This window comes from Pelobates fuscus, chromosome 1 (assembly GCF_036172605.1).
Source record: "Pelobates fuscus isolate aPelFus1 chromosome 1, aPelFus1.pri, whole genome shotgun sequence".
NCBI classification, from domain to species: Eukaryota; Metazoa; Chordata; class Amphibia; order Anura; family Pelobatidae; genus Pelobates; species Pelobates fuscus.
In genome coordinates, this window is record NC_086317.1 from 335,796,317 (window position 1) to 335,819,987 (window position 23,671).

At 40.6% G+C, this 23,671-nt stretch overlaps 1 protein-coding gene across 1 annotated transcript in view; it reads right to left on the reverse strand.

Annotated features, from left to right (window-relative positions):
- The window catches only part of PCCA (propionyl-CoA carboxylase subunit alpha), a 532,298-nt gene that overhangs the window by 144,912 nt on the left and 363,715 nt on the right, over window positions 1-23,671 (reverse strand). The window contains exon 21 of the mRNA XM_063425353.1: window positions 23,042-23,095. Within this exon, the coding sequence (XP_063281423.1) occupies window positions 23,042-23,095 (54 nt within the window). The remainder of the gene's footprint in view (window positions 1-23,041; window positions 23,096-23,671) is intronic.

The following is a 23,671-nucleotide window of genomic DNA, read 5'->3' on the forward strand; positions in this document are numbered from 1 at the left end:
CACAAGGAGAAAATTAGTGAGATGAGCAGGGGAGTAGTAGTGTGTGTGTGTGTGTGTGTGTGTGTGTGTGTGTGTGTGTGAGAGAGAGAGAGAGAGAAAAGATGTGGCTGGGGGGAGATTTATCAAGGAAAAACAAAAGTTTTTCTGGGTGTAGAGAGCAAAATGTTGAGCAACATTCTATTTGGCTTCCGTGATGATTGGTTCTTAGCACTTTACCCCAAAACAACATCTATTTGTGTCATGATAAATACCTCACTTTGTTATCTTATTTGATTATCGTTGCCATTAAAATTGGTTGCAAAAGTGTTAGTTATATGTTTAATCAGAGGTTTAGTTGAGACAGGGCAAAGTAGTATGTTGAATGTATTGAAGAGGTTGTGAGAAAACACTGTTAGAAAAGTATAGTCAGCCTTCTTAGTAATTTCACCATAGCATTCCATTTTAGTGCATTAAGCATGCTGATCAACTTAGAGGCAAGAACTTCCATCTGTATCATTTTGTTTGTTGGAGGAAATAAGTTGTTGAATGTTCTCTACTTAATGTATCTAGAATTGCAGAATTTGACGGTGCTATACAAATAAATTATAAAGATGACACAAATTTACAACTGTGCTACTGAAAGACATACAGAAATCTCCCATTGTCTGTATACATTAAAGACAGGCTGCCTAACCTACTTCCCAGCAGTTTCTACTTCTGTAATATACCATACACGCACACAGACAATGGCTGTCAATTTAATAATAATTGAAAGATGTAAACAATCTCTTAACATAGTCTTGCAAACTCACAAATTAAAAAAACAACAATAGTCACAAGGAAGAATTCATCACGATTTCCACAAATACACATGCTGTATGTACAGTGGTAAATTACGGTATATAACAATGAACGCACAGACATCAAGCCAACATCCGCTACCAATTACACACTCACTATGACCATACTTATTCTGCTTCAGATATAAAAAATATGTATAAATAATAACTATTACATACTTAGCGAAGTGATTTAACTGGCTTGATCTAGGTAGGCTGCAATTCAAGCTAATAAATAGGGCAATTTATCCGTGGACCTCTTGCTGAAAGCAACTCAAAGGATCAAAAACCAGCTCACCTCGACAGTGAGGGCCAAATAATTAATCAATTATCAGTCTGGGGAAGTTTTGCCTTGCATGTAGAGGGTATCTATCATCATCTGTGTTCTGCCATTGTGGGTGGCAACAGTGTGACATATACATGGTTTAAGATCCATCTGTAATGGCACAAGTAAGCAAAGAACTTGATTGAGACCTGAGCAGGGACTAATCAAAGAACAAGATACAGAGTTCTGTGATTTCTTTAATACAACTATCTATCCATACAAAACAATTGCTCTGTATTCAGGTAAAGTCTTTACTACAAGCATGTAAAGTGCGAGATCAGCGTTACATTAATTTCACAAAAAGAAAAATTGAAAACGAAGAACTTTGTTACACCCTCTGGTCAGTCAAACGGTCCTGTTACTTCCTGGTGGTTTAGCTCAGTGGAGCGTTAAAGAAAAAGGAGAAGGAAGTGAAGACGAAAGCAGAATGTTTGAGATAGTAATCCTCAGGAGCTGGCAGAGGCAAATCAAGAGAATGGGTAAGAGAGGTAGTGGGAAGAGGAGCTAGAGAGAATGAGTAGAACATATTGGAAGAATATAGTGAGAAAAGAAGGTACAGGAAATAATTCTAGGGTAGTACAAAGGTGGTCCACGGGTTCTACTCGGGAAAGCAGTGTCCCAAACCAACCACATCCTCTCAATTTTCCATGTAGGATCAGTAAGTTTGCAAGCCATTTCCACAAATTGAAACGGAAAGTCTGAATTCTCTGGGACTGTACTATATTTGTGACTGAGATATAAGAAGATGTATTTCATTAGAAGAGCAAAGCTTCTGTATGGTACTATTGCTATTGAGTTGAACAATTGGTTCACAATGTAAAGGTAAAAAAAAAAACACAGTACACTCCATTCTTGCTATATAAAGTCATTAAACAGTTATTCTCTCATCCTGTTTTATTATTCCATGAACAGTAATATACGTTGACAAGGACTTTATAAAGTCCATGTTTAGGCCAGTGCTCTATGTTTAGGTCTAGAGTGAGGTGTTTCAAGACAGTTATGGGTGTAAAATACAGTCCCCCTCGTCTGCATCATCAGTCTCGGGGACCACGTCCTCAAATTATTTAGGGAGTGTAGAGTTGTAGGTTGGATAGTTTGAATCTTTGGTTGATGGGATCTGGGCAGCCACACGAGCAGGTACATCATGTAAGGTTTCAGAAACCATTTTTCCAGGGTGACCCCCAACAGGTGTTCACAATCTGAAAAATATGCTCTGCTTTGGGCCAATATTGAGGTATAGCAGTAGTATTTACTATCTTTGGCTTATTCCTCCTCTTTTTTTTCTCCCTTTACTATTCTTGTCTTTCTTCTTCCACTCTTATCGGAGGTTGTTCACCTTCCATTGTTATATCCAAAACACGGAGTAGGGGTGCAGTATGTTTTGTGTGTTTTTCTACAAGGAGCATTTCAATATTGCATTCTGTCACTGGACTTTAAATAGTTATAAAAAAATGGTGGGAGAAAAGATCACTTATATTTTAAAGATATGCAACTAATTTTGTTGGTATAATGTCCTTTGAATACAATGTAAAGGCAAAAAAGTGCACAATATACTTCATTCTTGCTACATAATGTCATTAAAGAAACACTATAGGGTCAGGAACACAAACCTGCTTTCTTGACCCTATATTGTTAAAACCACTATCTAGTCCCCTTGCCCCACCCACTTCCCCCGTAAATAAAGTAAAATCTTACTTTTGTTCAAGTCTGCAGCTCAGGCTCTGCCCCTGATCTGCCTGTTTGGCTGACATCATCAAAAGTGATTCTCTGAGCCAGTCACAACGCATTCCCATAGGATTGGCTGAGACTGTCAAGGAGGCAGATCAGGGGCAGAGCCAGTACAAGCCAAACACAGCCCTGGCCAATAGGCATCTCCTCATGGAGATGCATTGAATCAATTCCTCTCTATAAGAAAAGTTCAGTGTCTCAATGCAGAGGGAGGAGACACTGAATGGCAGTGCTGCACAGTGTGCACCACTGTCCCAGGAAGCATCTCTAGTAGCCATATGAGGAGTTGCCAGTGGAGGTATCCTTAGGCTGTAATGTAAACACTGCACTTTCTCTGAAAAAAACAGTGTTTAATTGCAAAAAGCCTGACGGGAATGATTATACCCACCAAAACAAAAACAATAAGCTGTAGTTTTTCTAGGGACTATAGTGTCCCTTTAAACAGTTATTTCCATCCTGTTTTATTATTCCATGAACAGTCATATATTTTGACATAAGATATCACCACGGGAGAGACAGGCAGAGTGTAACATTGGAGTTTATTCACTTAAGTGTAAGCTGTAATAACTCTGCATCCAATCAGAGGTTGGTAGAAAAAAATGTAATCAACAAAAACCAACTGAGCTACAAACAAAACCTGTCCAATGTCAAATATCCATTATATTGATCCAACAGTGCAAAGGTTTACTTATTTTTAAATAGATTTCAGACCACTATTCAACAACTTAAGAAGAAATGCCTCTGTCATGACTTGACCTTAAGTTATAGGGCATGAAATTCCATCGATAGTTTTGCAAGCACAATTTGCCATCGAATGTATAGTTGAAAAATCACAAAGTATTTCTGTTTTTTTAATACCTTTCTAGGCTTCACCGCATGGCCTTGGCATACTGTAAGTAGAGTGGTGAAGAATATCTATAATGTAGTACGTGATGTATGCTCAGCTGTTCAACCGACAGATGATGAGTTGCACCACACAACTAGCAAGCACATGCATTGTGGGACAGAGCTCTTGAGGTACGCCAACCTGAAGGTGAACTGTCAACTACAGCTCTGCGTAGAGCAAACAGAATCAAAACAGAACACTTGAAACTATTCAATTTACTAATAAGGAACAGGACAAGTAAAAATATTCATTGGTAAGCAGCAGACCCCTGATAGAAGACAACAAGACACCATGCATGCCTCATCTCTTGCTAATTAAACAAATCAATTATGAGGCTACTGTTACAACTGTGTAACTGCTGTTCAATAGTAGCAATAACAGCCCCACAGGGAGGTCTTTTTACTACATTAAAATGCTGTCCTCTTCAACTCCATTTGATATTATTAGAAACAGTTATTTGCCTCTTGCTGTCATATTAGCAGCAAAGGCAAATTATGGAAATATGCAGACCAGAATGGTCCCAGTATGAGATCAGGTTTGTTTTTTAGCCTCTGAGTGAACAATTGCTGACATTCCAAAGTTCCTCAAAGTTCTTTAATAGGACTGATAAATCTATCTGCACAGCTTCCATTTAAAAACTAGGTAAGGGTCACATATTTGCATATATCCCCGCTAAGCTGATACAAATCAGCTAGCAAAATTATCATATTAAATTTATCCTCCATTGTTAAACTGATTATGTTTAAAATTGTTTTGGATGGCTATCATTAATTTCTGTTAAATTTTAAATGCTTGTATTGACATCTAATTGAGCGGATACTGTGGGGTCAAATTAAATATAGCTCATACGTTATATATTATTAAAACACATTAATAGTGGGATGCTTAGTAGCAATAACCATAAACACGTTAGGTCTAAATACTGAAAAGTCACGAGGCAAATTATTCTAATAAATCCAGACATTTGGAAACTCAGGATTGCGTGAAATAGCAAACAATACTATCTTTTAACCCTTCAATTCCTCTTGAAATCAAATTTTCATTAGCAGATGTGTAATGTGATTTACTTTATATATGTGTAATCATTTTTATATTAGTCTGCTCACTGTTGTAAAAAAAATTCTTACTTTACTGAAACATAAAAAAAGATGTAAAAACATTCTTACTTTACTGAAACATAAAAAAAGATGTAAAAACATTCTTACTTTACTGAAACATAAAAAAAGATGTAAAAACATTCTTACTTTACTGAAACATAAAAAAATATGTAAAGTAACCATTAATTGCAGTTACCTATACTCAACCTAATTGACAGGCTCTCCATGATGGGAATTTGACCACACATATCTGGTGATGTGGAGAGCACACTATAAAGAGTTAAAACATGTCAATTTGAGTTTTTCTTTCTTCACTGATCTAAGGAACATAAAAGTGAATAGGAGGAAATGAGCACTAACATTGTTTTGACTCCTCCACCAGATGTACAAAGAAAGGAAAAATAAAGGAAAATGGCTGACAAAGGGCTGAAAAATATCTGCATATAACAAATATATTTGACATATCGAATAACAAAATATAAGAACTATATGGTCATGTATGAATCCATAACTTTAATGAAGTGGCTAACGTTGTTGAGCCTGATGCACAAAACACTTACTTCTGCTTTTGTTCTAGAATGCCAAATGTGTTTTGCTACCAATGACAGGTATGTAATGCAGAGCTATAGTACAGTAAAAAAAAGAAACAAAGGCAGCTGCAAAGAACATTATATCCATATAACACAATCGAAACACAAAGAATGGTGCAGTATATATTACTATAATGCAAGGTACAAGATGCATTATTAAGTCAAACGTACGCTTATAAGTGCACCCCTCTTTGAATCTAGTGCAGTCTTAAAACTGTGGTTCTTCTTCAATTATCAGTCTTGCTTCAATGATGTAGCTCAAAGTCAGGCCACAGATTGCCTAAACCAGAACAGCTAAAAGAAGGCACACTACAAGAAAAAGGGTGGCGAAATTTGATATATACAGTATATGGTACAGAGTAGACAAACAAATATATAGACCAAAGTTTCAAGTAGAGCAAATAAGTCCAAATAGTAAAATAAGTCCAAGAGATAATGTGGAGATGCACTTGTCAGAAGTACTTTTCTACCAAGCGTCTGCATAATTCCTCAATGGGCATAGCAGGGTGGGTTCTGCAGCAGAATCCGTATGAAACAACAGAAAGGAATAATAGGGTAGTATGTACTTACAGGGGATAATTAAAAGAAATACAATATAGTCCTACTCACGTTTTATGGAGCAGTAACTAGCTCCAGTATGAATGGCATACAGTGGTACAATCCCCACTTGCAAGGATATGTGAGAATGATGTCTTTGTAGTATGTAGACCATAAAGTATGAAAAGAAACAACAAAAGTGCTCACTGAATAAAATACCAGGAGTTGGGATAAATGAAAACATACTTACATTTACCAGAGCAGGCTAACTGCTCTATGGATAAGGCATGGGTGGTATAATCCCCACCAAGGATGTCTTGAGAGTAGTACTCACTGGAGATTAAAGTCAGGTGCCAGGCAGTATGACATAGAATAAAATAGCAGTGATGGCAAAATGTAGAAAAAAAAGAGTAAGGTGGCAATAAAAGTGTAAAATAAGTCAAAACACCTTTATTCATAGAGAAATAAAAGACAGTATAAAACAGCATAGATTATAACCACAACGTGTTTTGCCTGTGGGACTTCTTCAAGTGTAGATAAAAAAAAAAAAAAAAAAAATGATCTGACACACAAGGGTTTATTTAGGGAATGAGGGATTTATTTTTATTTAGGGGAATGAGGGATTGACAATTTTAAATTGGCGCCAAAATGACATCATTAGCATAATGGTAATTTATAATATATACTTAGAAATCAAACTCTATATATTAAGTGAGAGTGAGGTAATCTTTAGGTTACATTTGTATTTAAAAACAAAGCTTATTTTTCTTAGAAACGGGTGTATAGAAATGGTCATGTGACCGTGTACTTATGAATGGCGACGGCCATCTTTGATGGTGTCCGTGATTTTGAATGTTATGGGAAATGTAGTTTTCGTATGTTGGGTCAAATGGCCGGGATAAAATGCGTAAGGACATCTCCATGGCGACGGCCATTGTCATGGGAGCGTTCAGGGAAATATAAGGGCGGTGGCCGCCATCTTTGATGACGGCCACGGGGAGTATGGGTAATGTAGTCCGCGTTGCCGGCCATGGGAGGAATAGAGGCCACCACAAGAAGACTTTTTTTTTTTTTTTTTTTTTAAGGAACCCTCCAAGCGCTATATCCAATACACTCTGCTAAGTGATTTAAGTAGTTTTCCTGTGAGAGCACCAGGGCAGTCCTGAGGCAAAAAAAAACACTAGAGACTGCTTTTAAAGGAACACTATTGTTAGAAATGTACATGTTCAACATTAGAGTGTTTCACTGTTTATTACGATTATTGGAACACCCTTTAACCCCTTAAGGACAGAGCTTCGGAAGCTTGTCTTTCACTTTATGACAACGGCATTTTTTGCATTTTTTGCTGTTTGCGTTCAACTGCAATTTGCATTTTACTAATTTATTGCACCGACACATATTATATATCGTTTTTTAAAGGACAGAAAGGGCTTTAATTTGATGTAACACACATATATATATATATAAATGGTTATTTATTATAAAAAAAATACAGAAATATGCAAAAAAAATATTTTTTTTGTGTTTTTTTTACAGTTTTTGCAATAATAATGTGTTCATAATTAGTGCAGGTTAAGGAAAGTAATTAAAAATAAATTCATTGAGTTGTCCTGATTTACAGAATATATAATGTGTCTGGGATTTAAAGTTTTTTTTGGTAGTTACAGGTCACAAAGCACAAGGAGTAAAATAAACTTTTAATATGGAGCGATTTTAGAATTTGGTATGTTTGTCTTGTAAGCTTAATTGCCATAAAATAAAACAAAATTGTCACACAAAAGTATATATTTATAGAAAGAACACATCACAGGCTATTTACCTATGGTTGTTTTGACACTTTCTACGTAGCCATTTCACCGCAAACCTCTGCTAAATATTGGAGTAAAATTGTGTTTTATTTAGTTTTTGGCACACAAACTTATAACAAAGAACTTCTTGTGTGTATTTTGTAAAGTTGGTGTGTGCTATACCTGTACAAAGTTTTATTTTGTGTTCAGTTACATCTGCTGAGTAAAATGACACCCCCATTGTATGTCTTTGGCACTATTTCGTGAAGCTACAGTGCCATATAGGAGACCTGTCCTTTTCAGTACTCACAGTAGAATTTTGAGAGACGGATTTAATGAGCCTATGCTTCCGTTTGGGGTATTATAACAGTTTGACTGTTCAAAAAAAAACCACAAAGGCCTACCATTTGTAAAAGTAGACACTCCAGGGTATCTCATAAGGTGCATATTGTGCCTTAACATGCCCCCATTTTTTCACCAATACATGCCAAAGTATGTGGTAAAAAGAATTTTGTGCATTTTTTACATATGGATTGCATTTTTGCTGGGTATTTTGTATTTCTAACATGTGCCACTAAGTTCAAACCCCCCAAATTATGTTCAGCTAAGTCTTCTGAGTAAAAGGACACCCCCATTGTATGTCTTTGGCACTATTTCGTGAAGCTACAGTGCCATATAGGAGACCTGTCCTTTTCAGTACTCACAGTAGAATTTTGAGAGACGGATTTAATGAGCCTATGCTTCCGGTTGGGGTATTATAACAGTTTGACTGTTCAAAAAAAACCCACAAAGGCCTACCATTTGTAAAAGTAGACACTCCAGGGTATCTCATAAGGTGCATATTGTGCCTTAACATGCCCCCATTTTTTCACCAATACATGCCAAAGTATGTGGTAAAAAGAATTTTGTGCATTTTTTACATATGGATTGCATTTTTGCTGGGTATTTTGTATTTTTAACATGTGCCACTAAGATCAAACCCCCCAAATTATGTTCAGCTAAGTCTTCTGAGTAAAAGGACACCCCCATTGTATGTCTTTGGCACTATTTCGGGAAGCTACAGTGCCACATAGGAGACCTGTCCTTTTCAGTACTCACAGTAGAATTTTGAGAGACGGATTTAATGAGCCTATGCTTCCGTTTGGGGTATTATAACAGTTTGACTGTTCAAAAAAAAACCACAAAGGCCTACCATTTGTAAAAGTAGACACTCCAGGGTATCTCATAAGGTGCATATTGTGCCTTAACATGCCCCCATTTTTTCACCAATACATGCCAAAGTATGTGGTAAAAAGAATTTTGTGCATTTTTTACATATGGATTGCATTTTTGCTGGGTATTTTGTATTTTTAACATGTGCCACTAAGTTCAAACCCCCCAAATTATGTTCAGCTAAGTCTTCTGAGTAAAAGGACACCCCCATTGTATGTCTTTGACACTATTTCGGGAAGCTAAAGTGCCATATAGGAGACCAAGCCATATCAGTTTTTACCGAACTTTGAATTTTGACGCTGGTCTATGTGCAATTTCCAAGCATCTTAGCAGGCTTTAAATTCAAACTACCCCACAAAGGCCTACCATTTCTTAAAGTAGATACCCCAGGGTATTTCAAAAGGTATATTCTAAACCTTAGTGTAGGATAATTTTTTTGTTGGTTTGTACCAAGTCTAGTTGCAATTAGCATTGTTTCTGCCCTTTTGACACACACTTGGAGATGTTACTGTATATTTTGCTATCCTTATGTGTGCTAAGGCAGTGTAACACCTAATATGTTGCTCAGCTATGTCATGTTAGTGCAACGATAACCCAATGTGTACCTTTCTCAGGGTTATGTGGATGTTGAAGGGGCACATTGGAGAAACACCACTTCCATATTTTTCAAAAGTGGATGCTGGGCCCAAGTCTCATTGTATCAGCTCAGGACTGCAAATTGCCTCTCAAAGGCCACATATATTTTTAAGTATAGGCAGCTCATCAATTCAAATTATGAACAAGTGCATACTATTTGCTGTGAAAAGGGGGAATAGTTGGGGTAAACTGCATCCCGGGCAAAGCTGTCATGGATTCCGAAACCAAAACACAGACAGACCACAAAGAGAGAGAACACAGAGAGAAACTTGTAATACCGGTCCTTAGAATGGCCGGGCTATACAAGCAGAGAATTGTCAAGGTACAAGCCGAGGTCAAAGGAGTAAAGAGAAACGGAACAACGATAGGACAAGCCGAGGTCAAGGATCAGAGAAGACAGGATAAGCGGGAGACAAAGCCAAGATTCGGTTACCAATCAGACAGATAACTAAAAAAAAATCACAACCCAAAACTAATCTACTTATTCGGCTTGGGTGTGAAAAAATTTAAAACAGTGGCCAATGCATAGGCCGGGCTGAGAGGGGCAATCGGGGCAGTAATAGCTGGTCTCAACTCTTACGCCCCTCTTGTAACACACCCTGCACCTTTTCTGGGGGTTTTGTTTTTTAGGGGTTGGTGGAATCTTAAAGCAGAAGTGACCTGCCTCCATTCTTCTGCTAGGCTCCACTGATGGTCTCCTTGCGTGGCACTCAAGTAGCCCAGTAATGAGGTTAAACTGGAACGAAAGAAAGGATATATTCAGCCCAGCATTTGCCTTTTTGAAAATGACAAATGCATTGTGTATTGCCATCTGCATCAGGTATATGCCCACTTTTTTATACCATGCCCTGGTCTTACGCATGATCAAATACGGCTGCATCAGTTGATCGGACAGGTCAACGCCCCCCATATGCCGATTATATTGCCGTATGCAGACTGGCACTCGTTTGCATTCCTCTCTGCCACGAACTGCGACCCTCTGAGTGTTTTCACCATGAATGGTGGTTAAGATGAAAACATCCTTTTTGTCCCTGTATTTGAGTGCCAGCAGTTCATTCTGGCAGAGAGCTGCTGTTTCCCCCCTTTTCATTTTTTTTGTTTGCCAGAGCCTTTGGGAAACCTGTGCGAGTCTTTCGAATAGTGCCACAGGCCACGGTCTCGAAGCAGTATAACATTTGTAAGAGTGGGATGCTGTTATAAAAGTTATCGATGTACAGGTGATAACCGTAGTTAAGTAAGGGCATTATTAAGTCCCAGACAATTTTCCCACTAGTCCCTACTATATCTGGGCAACCTGGGGGATCAAGGTGGCTATCCCTTCCTTCGTATACACGGAAGGTGTATACGTAGCCACTGCCACTTTCACACAGCTTATTTGATCCCATATCGGGACAATTTGATCCCATATCGGCAGGGCCGGATTAACATAGGGGCTGATGGAGCTGCAGCTCCAGGCCCAGGCCCATTTAAAAAAAAAAAAAAAAAAAAAAAGTTTTTTTTTTTTTTACACACTACTCTTAGGTTTGCCACCTGACTGGTATTTTACTGGCACAGCCGGTATTTTAGGCTACCTGGCCGTGCCGGTATTGCAGTAATACCGGCAATACAAATGCAGGTATTTTTTCAGATTAAATGAGAAAATAAATAGATTACTCTGCAATACCAGCACCGGCCAGTAGGGGTCACTGTGTGTGGAGAGAGGCAGGGATAGGAAGTTACAGCATATCCCTGCCTCTCTCTACTACTGATCCGTGGGGGAGCAGCAACAAAGCACAGAGTCCAGACAGCAGCTCTACAGCTCAGGTATGTGAAGGATGGGGAGAAAGGCAGCAGGCACACATGGGGACACTGAGACACTAGGGGACACATGGGGACACAGACACTGGGAGACCTGGGAACATTGAGACACTTGGGGACACTGGAAAACATGGGGACACTGAGACACTAGGGGACATATGCGAACACTGAGACACTAGGGGACACAGACACTAGGGGACACTGAGACACTAGGACACAGACACTGAGAGACCTGGGAACACAGACACTTGGGGACACTGGAAAACACGGGGACACTGAGACACTAGGGGACACTGAGACACTAGGGGACACTGGGACACATGGGGACGCTGAGACACATGGGGATGCTGGGAGACATAGGGACATTGGGAGACATTGGGACACGGAGACACTATGTCCCCATGTCTCCCAGTGTCCCTAGTGCCTCAGTGTCCCCAAGTCTCCCAGTGTCTGTGTCCCATGTCTCTGTGTGCCTAGTGACCCCATGTGTCCCTATATGTCACAGTGTCCTCATGTCTATGTCCACAACTGTCCCCAAGTGTCTCCCAGCCAGTGTCCCCTAGTCTCCCAGTGTCTGTGTTCCCATGTCTCTGTGTCCCTAGTGTCTTAGTATCCCCAAATGTTTCAGTGTCCCCATGTGTCTGTGTTCCTAGTGTCTCAGTGTGCCTAGTGTCCCCATGTCTCCCAGTGTCCCTATATGTCCCAGTGTACCCATGTCTATGTCCACAACTGTCCCCATGTCTCCCAGTGTCCCTAAGTGTCTGTCTCCCAGCCAGTGTCCCCTAGTCTCACAGTGTCCCCTAGTCTCCCAGTGTCTGTGTTACCATGTCTCTGTGTCCCTAGTGTCTTAGTGTCCCCAAATGTTTCAGTGTCCCCATGTCTCCCAGTGTCTGTGTCCCTAGTGTCTCAGTGTCCCCATTTCTCCCAGTTTCCCTAAACGTCTCTGTGTCCCCCTGTCTCTGTGTCCCCCTGTCTCTGTGTCCCCCTGTCTCTGTGTCCCCCTGTCTCTGTGTCCCCCTGTCTCTGTGTCCCCCTGTCTCTGTGTCCCCCTGTCTCTGTGTCCCCCTGTCTCTGTGTCCCCCTGTCTCTGTGTCCCCCTGTCTCTGTGTCCCCATGTCTCTGTGTCCCCATGTCTCTGTGTCCCCATGTCTCTCAGTGTCCCCGGGTCACTTAGTGTCCCCAGTATTATAGTGACATGAGGACACACTGAGACATTGGGACACTGGGAGAAATGGGGACACTGAGACACTGGGAGACTAGGCGACATGGGGACACTGACACTGTGATACATAGGGACACTGAGACACTGGGTGACTTGCGAGACTGAGACACTGGGAGACAGGGAGACACTGGGAGCAATCCATCTATTCAGCAGAATAAAACTGTAAGTAGTTTGTTGGTGATTTTACAGAATTTTCTCTGATGTCACTCCTTGTGATTTACATCATGTGATGTCACGCATAACTAATTAATTATACAAATGATTAAGGCTGGTATTTTTTTTCCAAGAAAGGTGGCTTAAAACCACCACCCTGGCCCCTTCTTGCCTCCCTAAATATAGTAAAATATTACTTGTATTCAAGTCTGCAGCTGCAGGCTCTGCCTCTGAACTGACTGTCTGCTGACATCATCAGAAGTGGTGGTCTGAGCAAATTATACTTCCCCATAGGATTGGCTACATAGCCCTGGCCAATCAGCATCTCCTCATAACGATAAATTGAATCAATGCATCTCTATGAGGAAAATTCAGTGTCTGCATGCAGAGGGTGGAGACACTGAATGGCAGTGCTGCAAACTAGGCAGTACTGTTGCACATAGAAGGCTTATCAATAAACTACAATCTTTGAGTTTGGATTCGAATATTGTTGAATGGGTAAGGCAGTGGCTGAGTGACAGGCAACAGAGGGTTGTAGTCAATGGAGTATATTCGAAGCTTGGGCTTGTCACCAGTGGGGTACCTCAGGGATCTGTACTTGGACCCATTCTCTTTAATATTTTTATTAGTGATATTGCAGAAGGTCTTGATGGTAAGGTGTGTCTTTTTGCGGATGATACTAAGATATGTAACAGGGTTGATGTTCCAGGAGGGATAAGCCAAATGGAAAATGATTTAGGTAAACTAGAAAAATGGTCAGAGTTGTGGCAACTGACATTTAATGTGGATAAATGCAAGATAATGCATCTTGGACGTAAAAACCCAAGGGTAGAGTACAAAATATTTGATAGAGTCCTAACCTCAACATCTGAGGAAAGGGATTTAGGGGTGATTATTTCTGATGACTTAAAGGTAGGCAGACAATGTAATAGAGCAGCAGGAAATGCTAGCAGAATGCTTGGTTGTATAGGGAGAGGTATTAGCAGTAGAAAGAGGGAAGTGCTCATGCCATTGTACAGAACACTGGTGAGACCTCACTTGGAGTACTGTACACAGTACTGGAGACCCTATCTTCAGAAGGATATTGATACCTTAGAGAGAGTTCAAAGAAGGGCTACTAAACTGGTTCATGGATTGCAGGATAAAACTTACCAGGAAAGGTTAAAGGATCTTAACATGTATAGCTTGGAGGAAAGACGAGACAGGGGGGATATGATAGAAACATTTAAATACATAAAGGGAATCAACACAGTAAAGGAGGAGACTATATTTAAAAGAAGAAAAACTACCACAACAAGAGGACATAGTCTTAAATTAGAGGGACAAAGGTTTAAAAATAATACCAGGAAGTATTACTTTACTGAGAGGGTAGTGGATGCATGGAATAGCCTTCCAGCTGAAGTGGTAGAGGTTAACACAGTAAAGGAGTTTAAGCATGCGTGGGATAGGCATAAGGCTATCCTAACTATAAGATAAGGCCAGGGACTAATGAAAGTATTTAGAAAACTGGGCAGACTAGATGGGCCGAATGGTTCTTATCTGCCGTCACATTCTATGTTTCTATGTTTCTATGTTTCTATGTTTCTGCCACAGGAAGCACCTCTAGCAGCCATCTAAGGAGCTGCCAGTGGAGTTATTTTCTCTGAAAACACAGTGTTTACTGCAAAAAGCCTGAATGGAATGATTCTACTTACCAGAACAAATACAATAAACTGTAGTTGTTCTGGTGACTATAGTGTCCCTTTAAGTTTGGAAGCTTAAGAGGGATGTATGGGAACAAAACTTGTGTGGACTGGCTGACAATAAAATTAGTTTAGGTAATGCAGACGTTGGTCTCTCTAACACTGTGGCATGTCCCCTTTATTTTACACTCACTACATACACCTTTTCTCTGTCTCAGACTATATACCAGGAACTTCTGCCTGCTAGTTAGAAGGTAAGGAGACTAGTGGACCATGCTTTTCCATTAGAGAGCATGGAAAGCATGGAGTGAGCGCATCATTAGACGCATTTATGTCAAGCTCAGGGTGCTGCCTGCATAGTATGCCCTTAGTTGGACAGCCTGCATGATTGGCAGGCAGCCTGACATACATTCATGCCAGGCTGACCTTTCAATTCTTTGGACAAACATGCCCCCTTTTTGGGCATGTTCACCCCTTTTGGCAGGTCTGGTCACGTGATTCGCGCCAGTGGCACACCCTTTTACCGTGCCCATTGACTTCCTGCTTCACTGGACACTGCTGTTAGGGGATATCGATTTACTTGAAAGATGAAAGCATAAATTAGAGAGAGATTATCTTAGAGTATGTGTTTTCTTATAGCTGCATCCTATGAGTTTCCCTCCAGCACCATCTCCATCAGATACATGACGCTTGGGAGGTATGACTGTTTTAGTGTTTTTGGTCGATAAGATTCTGTAATTAGGCCCATCATAATTGTCAGCACCAGGCCCACTGTGCTCTTAATCCGGCCCTGCATATCGGGATCTTTTGGATGGGATATATTGTTTAAATCCCAGTCTTCCCTTGAACTTCATCAGGGACTCATCAATGGAAATGTTTTTATTGGGGGTATATATAGTGGCAAATTTATGGTTAAAGTGGGCAATTAAAGGGCGGATTTTATATAGAAGATCATACTGCGGATCACCTTTTGGGGGGCACTTGCTATTATCACTAAAGTGCATAAACCGCAGTATGTCTTCATATCTTTCCCTCGGCATTGTCTCGGCAAAAATGGGGGTATTGCAAATAGGATGTTTGGACCAATACATCCTAATTGCGGGCTTTTTAATTAACCCCATTAACATGGTCAGTGCCCAGAATTTTTTAAATTCTGGCACACTGGTTGGGTTCCATCTCTCTTTCCTGGAGATAAGAGAGTCTGGATTGCGTGCCAGATATTGCTCCGCATAGAGATTAGTCTGGGTGACTATCTCCCCAAAAATCTCATCCCCCAAGAACAGCTGCATAACATCCAGCGCACTATAGCCAGACAGGTCAGCCTGTATGCCAGGATTGGCTGTAATGTCTGGGGAAAAATTATTAGGGGGTACCCAGTCATCTGCGCCATGTTCAGCATTAGGGGAATCGGCGATTTCCCCTGATGGTCCTGCAGTATCTGGCACATAGTCCCCTGCGTCCCCTGCGTCACTCTCTGAGGCAGTGTCTGTCGCCTCTGAGTCGGCCGCTAACAGGGCATAAGCCTCCTCTGCACTATACTTCCTGAACATTGTTAAATACAGTTAACAAAGCTAACAAAACTTTAACTAAATAATTTTTTTTTTTATTCCCTAATTCCCACTAAATTCCACCCACCCAAGTAACTAAATCATATACTAATAAAATCAAATAATAAAATTTAACCCCGCAGGGTTAAAAAAAACCCAAAAACTTAACCCTTGAAAGTAAAAAAAAAAAATATCACAGTAAAGTACTGTGACCTGTATATTGATCACTGCTAGCAGTGATCAAACAGCAGGGAAAGGGTTAATTTTTTTTTTTTTATACAGGGGAAAGGGATTGGGAACTTATTAAAACCTTTGACTATTCTTCTGGGACACAATGTTGCACCGATCCGTCTCTCTCCACTTCACAAACCCACACGAGGTGGAGGGAGGCGTATCAGATATCCCAGCAGTATTGTGACCCTTGTGACTGGCTGTCACAGCGATCACATGGGCTGGGATATCCGGATTTGCTGCTGCTGACTCGGAGGGACCCAGCAACAGCATTAACCCCGCGATCGCCGGCACTGCGCGATCGCGGCGTTAATTTTAACGCGTGACGGACGAGGTCTGTCACTCGTCATTAACGTATTCCCCTGAGTGACGGACCTCGTCCGTCACTCGTCCTTAAGGGGTTAAAAATACATTTTACTCTTTATTTTTTATTTTTTGAACTTGCCACTGCTCTGCCCTGGCTGAGATCAACAGGGAAGCAATGAGGGTGTAACGGCACCCTCAGGCATAAAAGGGGTTAAAAGCCGTTTAGTAGATCTTCCCCTTTAGATATAAAGGCAGCTACTGTAGAACACCAAACTCCCGAACTGCATACAAGTGAATGCACCAAACTCCCGAACTGCATACAAGGGAATAAGATAGCACTCCAAACTCCCGAACCGAAACCTCATGAATAGCTGTTAGCAGACGAACAGGAAAAGCTCCCAAGCGGCTTACACTCCTGGCAATCAGTCTCTAACAGCATACAGTAAATCCCCCCAAAGACGAGACAGAGCTCCGTGTTGAGGGTCAAGCAGTGATCTGTTTTAATTAACACTCACAGACTTTTATGCAAGTCCCCATGCAAGGGGACATCCCACAGGGAGGGACAACATGTAACCAATCCCGTACAGTAAAACATAAAACACACCCAGCACAAACACACAAAATCCTCCCCTCTGCCTGTGATATAATTACTGAATACAATGGGTTAATGTAATTTATCACAGGCAGGAAAAATACAGTTTTTAAAATAAGTTATGGCTTGCCACCTTAAAGGCACGGAAGCCAGAGTGTTTAGAGCCTATACCCATAGAAAAAATGTGAGTTTGTTTTCACTCACTGCACTTTAACCCCTTAAGGACCAAACTTCTGGAATTAAAGGGAACTATGGCATGTCACACATGTCATGTGTCCTTAAGGGGTTAAATTGTAAACAATATTACATGTTCTTTCTTAATTTTCTTTAAATGTTTAACCCCCCAATGAATGCGGCTGTTAGTGAATCTGTCTATCAGTAGGTGTGTGTGTGTCAAATCAGTGAGTGTGTGCCTGTCAGTGTGTATGTGTACCTGAGCGTGTGTGTCAGTGTAAGTGTGATGGTTAAACAGTGTGTGCCATACACTCACTCTGCCATACTGGTTAAACAGTGTGTGCCATACACACACTCTGCCATACACTCACTGACCGTGTATGTGTATCAGTGAGAGCGTGTGTCTGTAATAGAAAGTGTGCGTGCCAATGACTGTGTGAATGTATGTCAGTGTATGTGTACCAGTGAGAGTGTAACGGGGGCCCTTCTTTGATTCTTGCCTCTGTGATTCCTAGTTAGGCCCCTGGGTGCAGCCTCTCCACCGGGCCAGCTTCCCCAAAACCTGCAGCGCAAAGCACCCAAGATGCACTGTTGTGCACATGAAGAGTTAAAATTGGATGAAGTTCGCGGGAGACAGCATGAAGCGGACTGAGCGAGATGACTGAGACAGGGAATCTTGGGTACAGTCTTGCAGGTGTTTGTAATTACGCCTTTGAATATTATCTTAATCACAAATGAAACTCAACTTTCAGCTCTAGCTCATTTCTGTAGTACAGGTAGAAATCGGTTACTTATGACATGTGTGTAGCTTTAGCTTCCTCTCTGGGTTTTAAATATTAAGTATATAAATATATTATAAAGAATACAATTATTTTATAGAGGCATAAACACTACCCATTTGGATCAATGTTTCCTTGCATTCATGTTACTGCAGTTTATTGGTAAAAGTAATAAGGTGTGTTTAATGACTACGGTGGTCTCCTACTCTTGTTAACTGAAACCTGTCTCCATTATTCTAATGTAAACCTAACTTACAATGTTGCATGGTCTTTTCCTTTCCAGACCACCAAATAACTATACCAGTGGATTAGTGCAAAAACGTATTTAATGCAAGCACAGCCTCTCTAAGAGGAAATAAATGATCTCTTATTAGCTTTCTATACACTAAAAGAAAAGCCGACAATGGAAAAGATGCCTGTTGGGAATCGTATATGAGGCGACTGTATGTGTCTCAGATTTCCAAAATTAACTAGTTGATTAGTTAAGCAACCAGATCACGTGCCTGATGCATTTCAATTATGTGATAAGCTCCTCATAATGTTAAATGTATATAGGTTTCCTTTGTTCAAGGCTCATCACATTTCAGATTGGAAAAAAATGTATTCTCCAGGAAAGAAACACTTTAGCTCCAGTATATTCTAGATCGTAAGCCTAGGGTTAAGATGATATAATAGGTTTCTACTACCAGTTTAGGACCATGAAATTTAAGATTAAATGCTAATATCAAGGCAAACATCTCAAGTGAGGTCCTAGGCCAAAGGTTGATGTAGAATTATTTAAAAATCTTTATTGCACCTGTATTGAATTATTGTACTAACTCCATTTTAATCTCACATAACCTCACATTATGACAGACCCTCCATTTTGTCTACATTACATGACAGAATTTCCTAACAGCATTTAGTATAATGAATAGAGACTGTATTTTCTATAAAGACATGATTAACCCCGGAATTGCTGAATCTCCTGTAATTTGCAACATAGTATAATCTGAAGGCCATGAGAACACTGTACTAATGAAATGTTCTATTCATAAAAAGAACCCTGAGCCTGATCACGAGTCTGACATCACTAACTACCCAAAATGGCTAGCCGCCAGATTCCCATGATGGGAGGGTGCCCCACTAGTCACTCAAATCCCTGAGCCAATTAGTAATATTGATGGGAGGACATTGACATAGCCACTTAACATTTAATCCAATTAATGATGTTTATTTGTTATTATCTGATATTCAATGATGATGTCATTTTGGTCTTATAAGGGCCTGCAAGCCTGTTTTTTGCCCAGATGCTAATACATTTTCTGAAGTTATTTTTAACCTGAACTGCATGTGTCAGTGTGAACTTACTTCTGCGTATACACAATTTAATCATCTCAGATTTGGACAGGAACAGATAGACATTTAAACATATTTGTTTATTTCTAAATTAATCTACATCAAGGTTACTGAAGCTACTTTCAGCTCAATGGCTGACTGCCTGTATGTGACTGCAATTAAATCATACCTGTAACAACTAACTTGCCTATTTTGATTATAATTAAATGTGTAACCTTGAAGCCATATTGTATTGTGTGTGCATTCTGGGAGATAAATCTCAATGCATTCTGCCCAGTAAAATACTTACCATGGTTGTCATATGCTAGAATACTATCACAGGCAGTTGGTTTGTTTTAAAAACTATGCACCTAGAAAGAATTACATTTTAAGGGAGCATTTCAGGATTTTGGGATTCATGTGGAGTGCAGTCGTATGGTTTAGTTTGCATTCTAGCGTATGCTTAATAATTATAATAAAACTCATAACACTTTCCAAATACAAAATTGTATGCCTTCCACTTGGGTGTTCCACGTTCCTCAAGTAGAACATGTATAACAAGTTATTTAGCTACACATCATATTTCCTTGCTTACATTACTGATTCAATGTTTACTTATTAGTACATTACAGGTACAGATTGGCTTGAATTTTAAATTGTGGGTTTATGTTTTCTTTACTGAGTACAACACTGTAGATGGAACAACTATAGACACAGAACTGCACAAAAGTGGGGGTGAAAAATGCCATAAAGTACATAAATACTTTCAAAAATAGAAATGTTAATACAAGACGGGTAACCCCCTGATCGATGCAACCCTGAAGACTTGGTGCGCCCTGAGATACCCACAACAGCTGACCACCCACACCAGCCCGCTAACACCCCTTACTTACAATCCAGACATTGGGGGAGGTCTAACACCGGCGGACCTGAAAAACTTCACTCAGTCGAACTGGGTCTACATGCGCCAATGGTGCGGCAGTGACACCCTCAAAGCCCTGACAGACCTGCTCCCGGACACTACCCCGACGATCCTTGATCGGTTCCGATACCTACAGGTCAAATCATACCACTCCACAACAGCAGCCAAGCAACAATTCCATCGGGATCTCACACCCTTTGAGAAATACTGCACGGCCGGTCGTCACCTAGAACGGGGAATCTCTACGCTATACGCAATGCTTATGGAAGGAGACAACAGACCACCGCCGAAATTCATCGCCAGATGGGAGAGAGAGACCGGGGAAACCCTGACCGCCCAAGAATGGGATCAAATATTTCAGCTCACTCATAAAAGCTCAATTAGCTCAAAGTACCAAGAGATGAGCTACAAACTGCTGACAACCTGGTACAGGACCCCGGATGTGCTGCACCGCATGAACCCGGACACCGAGGAGACCTGCTGGCGATGTGGAGAAGAGAGAGGCACTATGCTTCATATTTGGTGGTCATGCTCAGCCATCACCCCCTTTTGGGAGATGGTTAACACCAACATCCGGGAAATATCGGACCCGGAGCTCCCGCTCCAACCACTCCCCATGTTGCTACACCACACGACCATGTCACTTAAAACGTACAAGAAATCCCTGACAAAACACCTGCTGACAGCGGCAAAGTCCCTGATACCCACTCTATGGAAAAAGGCCGCCGCCCCCACCTTCCAACAATGGGTGGATAGGGTGGGAGAAATACGCAACATGGAAGCAATGACGGCCTCCCTCCAAGGCCGCACAGAGAAATGCAACCTGACGTGGACCCCCTGGCTTCTGTTCATAACTGCAGACAGGACAACCCCCTGAGACCTCAGCACATACCTTAGCCCTCATCAGCCCCGCACCCCCACACTCCCCCACCCATCTCTTTCTCAACTATTCCCTCCCCCCCTCGCTTCACCCCCAACTCTCCTCCCCCCCTCCCCTTCCCCCCTCGGAACCGAGACAGACACGACTGAACCATACCCAGAACTGGACTGGAACACGCATAGCGTGATGGATTATACACAGACAAAGAAACAACCGGCAGACGGAACCCCACGCGGACGGGATGAGACACCGCCAGCCCCCAGGTCGCTGTACGATACTCCATAGCTCATGACCAGACTCACAGCAGGCGCCGCGATAGACCTGTGTACACGGGTACCACCGAACAGTCACGCCACACGTAGGCAACATCCAGACATGATAGACACACTTAAAAACGCGACTAGACGACCCCAACGGCAGTACCTAGGACTGAGGGAACGGCACACATAGCGACCGAGCAGCAGTGAATGGACAAGACCTAGCGGCCCAGGTAGCTCACCTGTACCCGAAACGGAAGTGCACGAGGCGGGCTGGGCCGGAACAGGCCTCACCCCACGCATGACTGTAGCTTACAGCCCGCCCGCCCGACCCACCTAAGCACTCATACCTGCCACAAACACCTTAGCTGACAAATGCACCGGGACCACAATCAAATAATAAATGAATAATTGCACAACTAATATGAGTTACTACGACATGCCGATACAAACACGGAATACTACATTGGTCCTCCAACCTCAGACAACCTCATGTAACCAACAAAAACCTACTGTGTAACTTCAAACGCACATGTATCTGTCAAGCATAGCTATTGCGTGTTCTGTAACCCTTTTGTAACCCCCATCCTATACCCTTTTTCTTTACTGTACCCCCCACTTGATCTAAAATAAGAAAAACCGTTAAATAAAGAATGTCAAAAAAAAAAAAAAAAAAGAAATGTTAATAGTTTATTTTGATCAGTTAACAACATGCAAAGCGAGTGAACAGTAGAACAATCTGTACCAAATCAATGTTTAGTGTCACCCACCATTTGCCTTGTAAACAGCATCAATTCTTCTAGGTACAAATGCACACTTTGGTAATTTTCCAAGATGTTTGGAAGAACCTACAGGTCGAGTTTCATAACAGAGTTATTCAATGGATTTAGGCCGCTTCAGCTGCTTCTATCTCTGCATGTAATCAAATAAAGGCTAAATGGTGTGGAGATCAAAGCTCGATGGGGGGCATGCCATTACATCCAGGACATGACACATGACTATTTGCACACAAAATCACAGACTTTGTGCAAGTGTACTTGGACTAACTGATGCCACTTTGAAGGCAAATGTTGGTCACATCAAATATTGATTTGGTTTAGATAGTTCTCGTGTTCACTCACTTTTTATCTTATTCATTAAAAAAAAAAAAAAAAGGAACTATTAGTAATTTTAATAACAAACTTACTTTACAATATTTCTTAACAACTGCCTAAACCTTTTGCACAGCAGTGTATTTTTATAATATAGATGAGTCAACTGAGGAGCCTCATAATGTCCTAGCAAGCTTATTCATTAATCCGTGAATGATCCAAGACTATTGACAAGAGAATTGTATTTTTTAGGAAATACTGCAAAGATGGATACAGATCTTAATCAATACCTTTCTTCCAGTTTGGCTTTTGTGTCATAAATTTTTTTATTTAATGGTCAAATTTCTTGTTAGTACATAACTAAGATATTGATCTCTACTTTTTAATATTTGTAGAGACATGAAATAATGAAGTTACCAACAGATATATGGTTGTAATACAGCATTTAATAGAATAGAGGAGAAATTTTACTTACCACGGTACCCAGGAACTGAACGCTTAAATTGCCAGCTGCATCACGGCCAAGACACTAAATGGAGAAATGGAAAAGAAAGTTATAAAAATCTAAAATAAAACAGTTTTGCTACAGTAAGTCCTAAAACAGTAGCAAACAGTGAAAATATATATATTTTCAATGCAATTACATCATATGGAGACTTAGTCAATAATTAAAAGTCAACATTTTTAAAGTGATTCCAGTCATCCTACAAACAAGAGTATCTCAAAATAGCCCTGGTCATTAAGGGGTTAAAACTTGGTTTTTATCCTTATTAAACGTTTTTATTGCAGTAAACAAGCAAAGGTCCCCTTTTACACATAAGTAGATTCTACTCATGACAGATACCATTTATTCATTTATATCAAAGACAACTTTGATATAAATGTAAACACATATCCAGGGACACTAAAGAGATATTGTAACCCTTGTGGTTAAGATGGCTATGGAAGGACAAGGAAAAAAAAACAACAACACAAGAGTAAAAAGGAGAGGTTTCACAATATCAAATGACCTACAGCTATTAGAAATGCTACATGACTCCAGGTCTAAACATATGCTCAAACTATAAATAAAAGTATATATAATTAAATTAAACCTATAATAAAA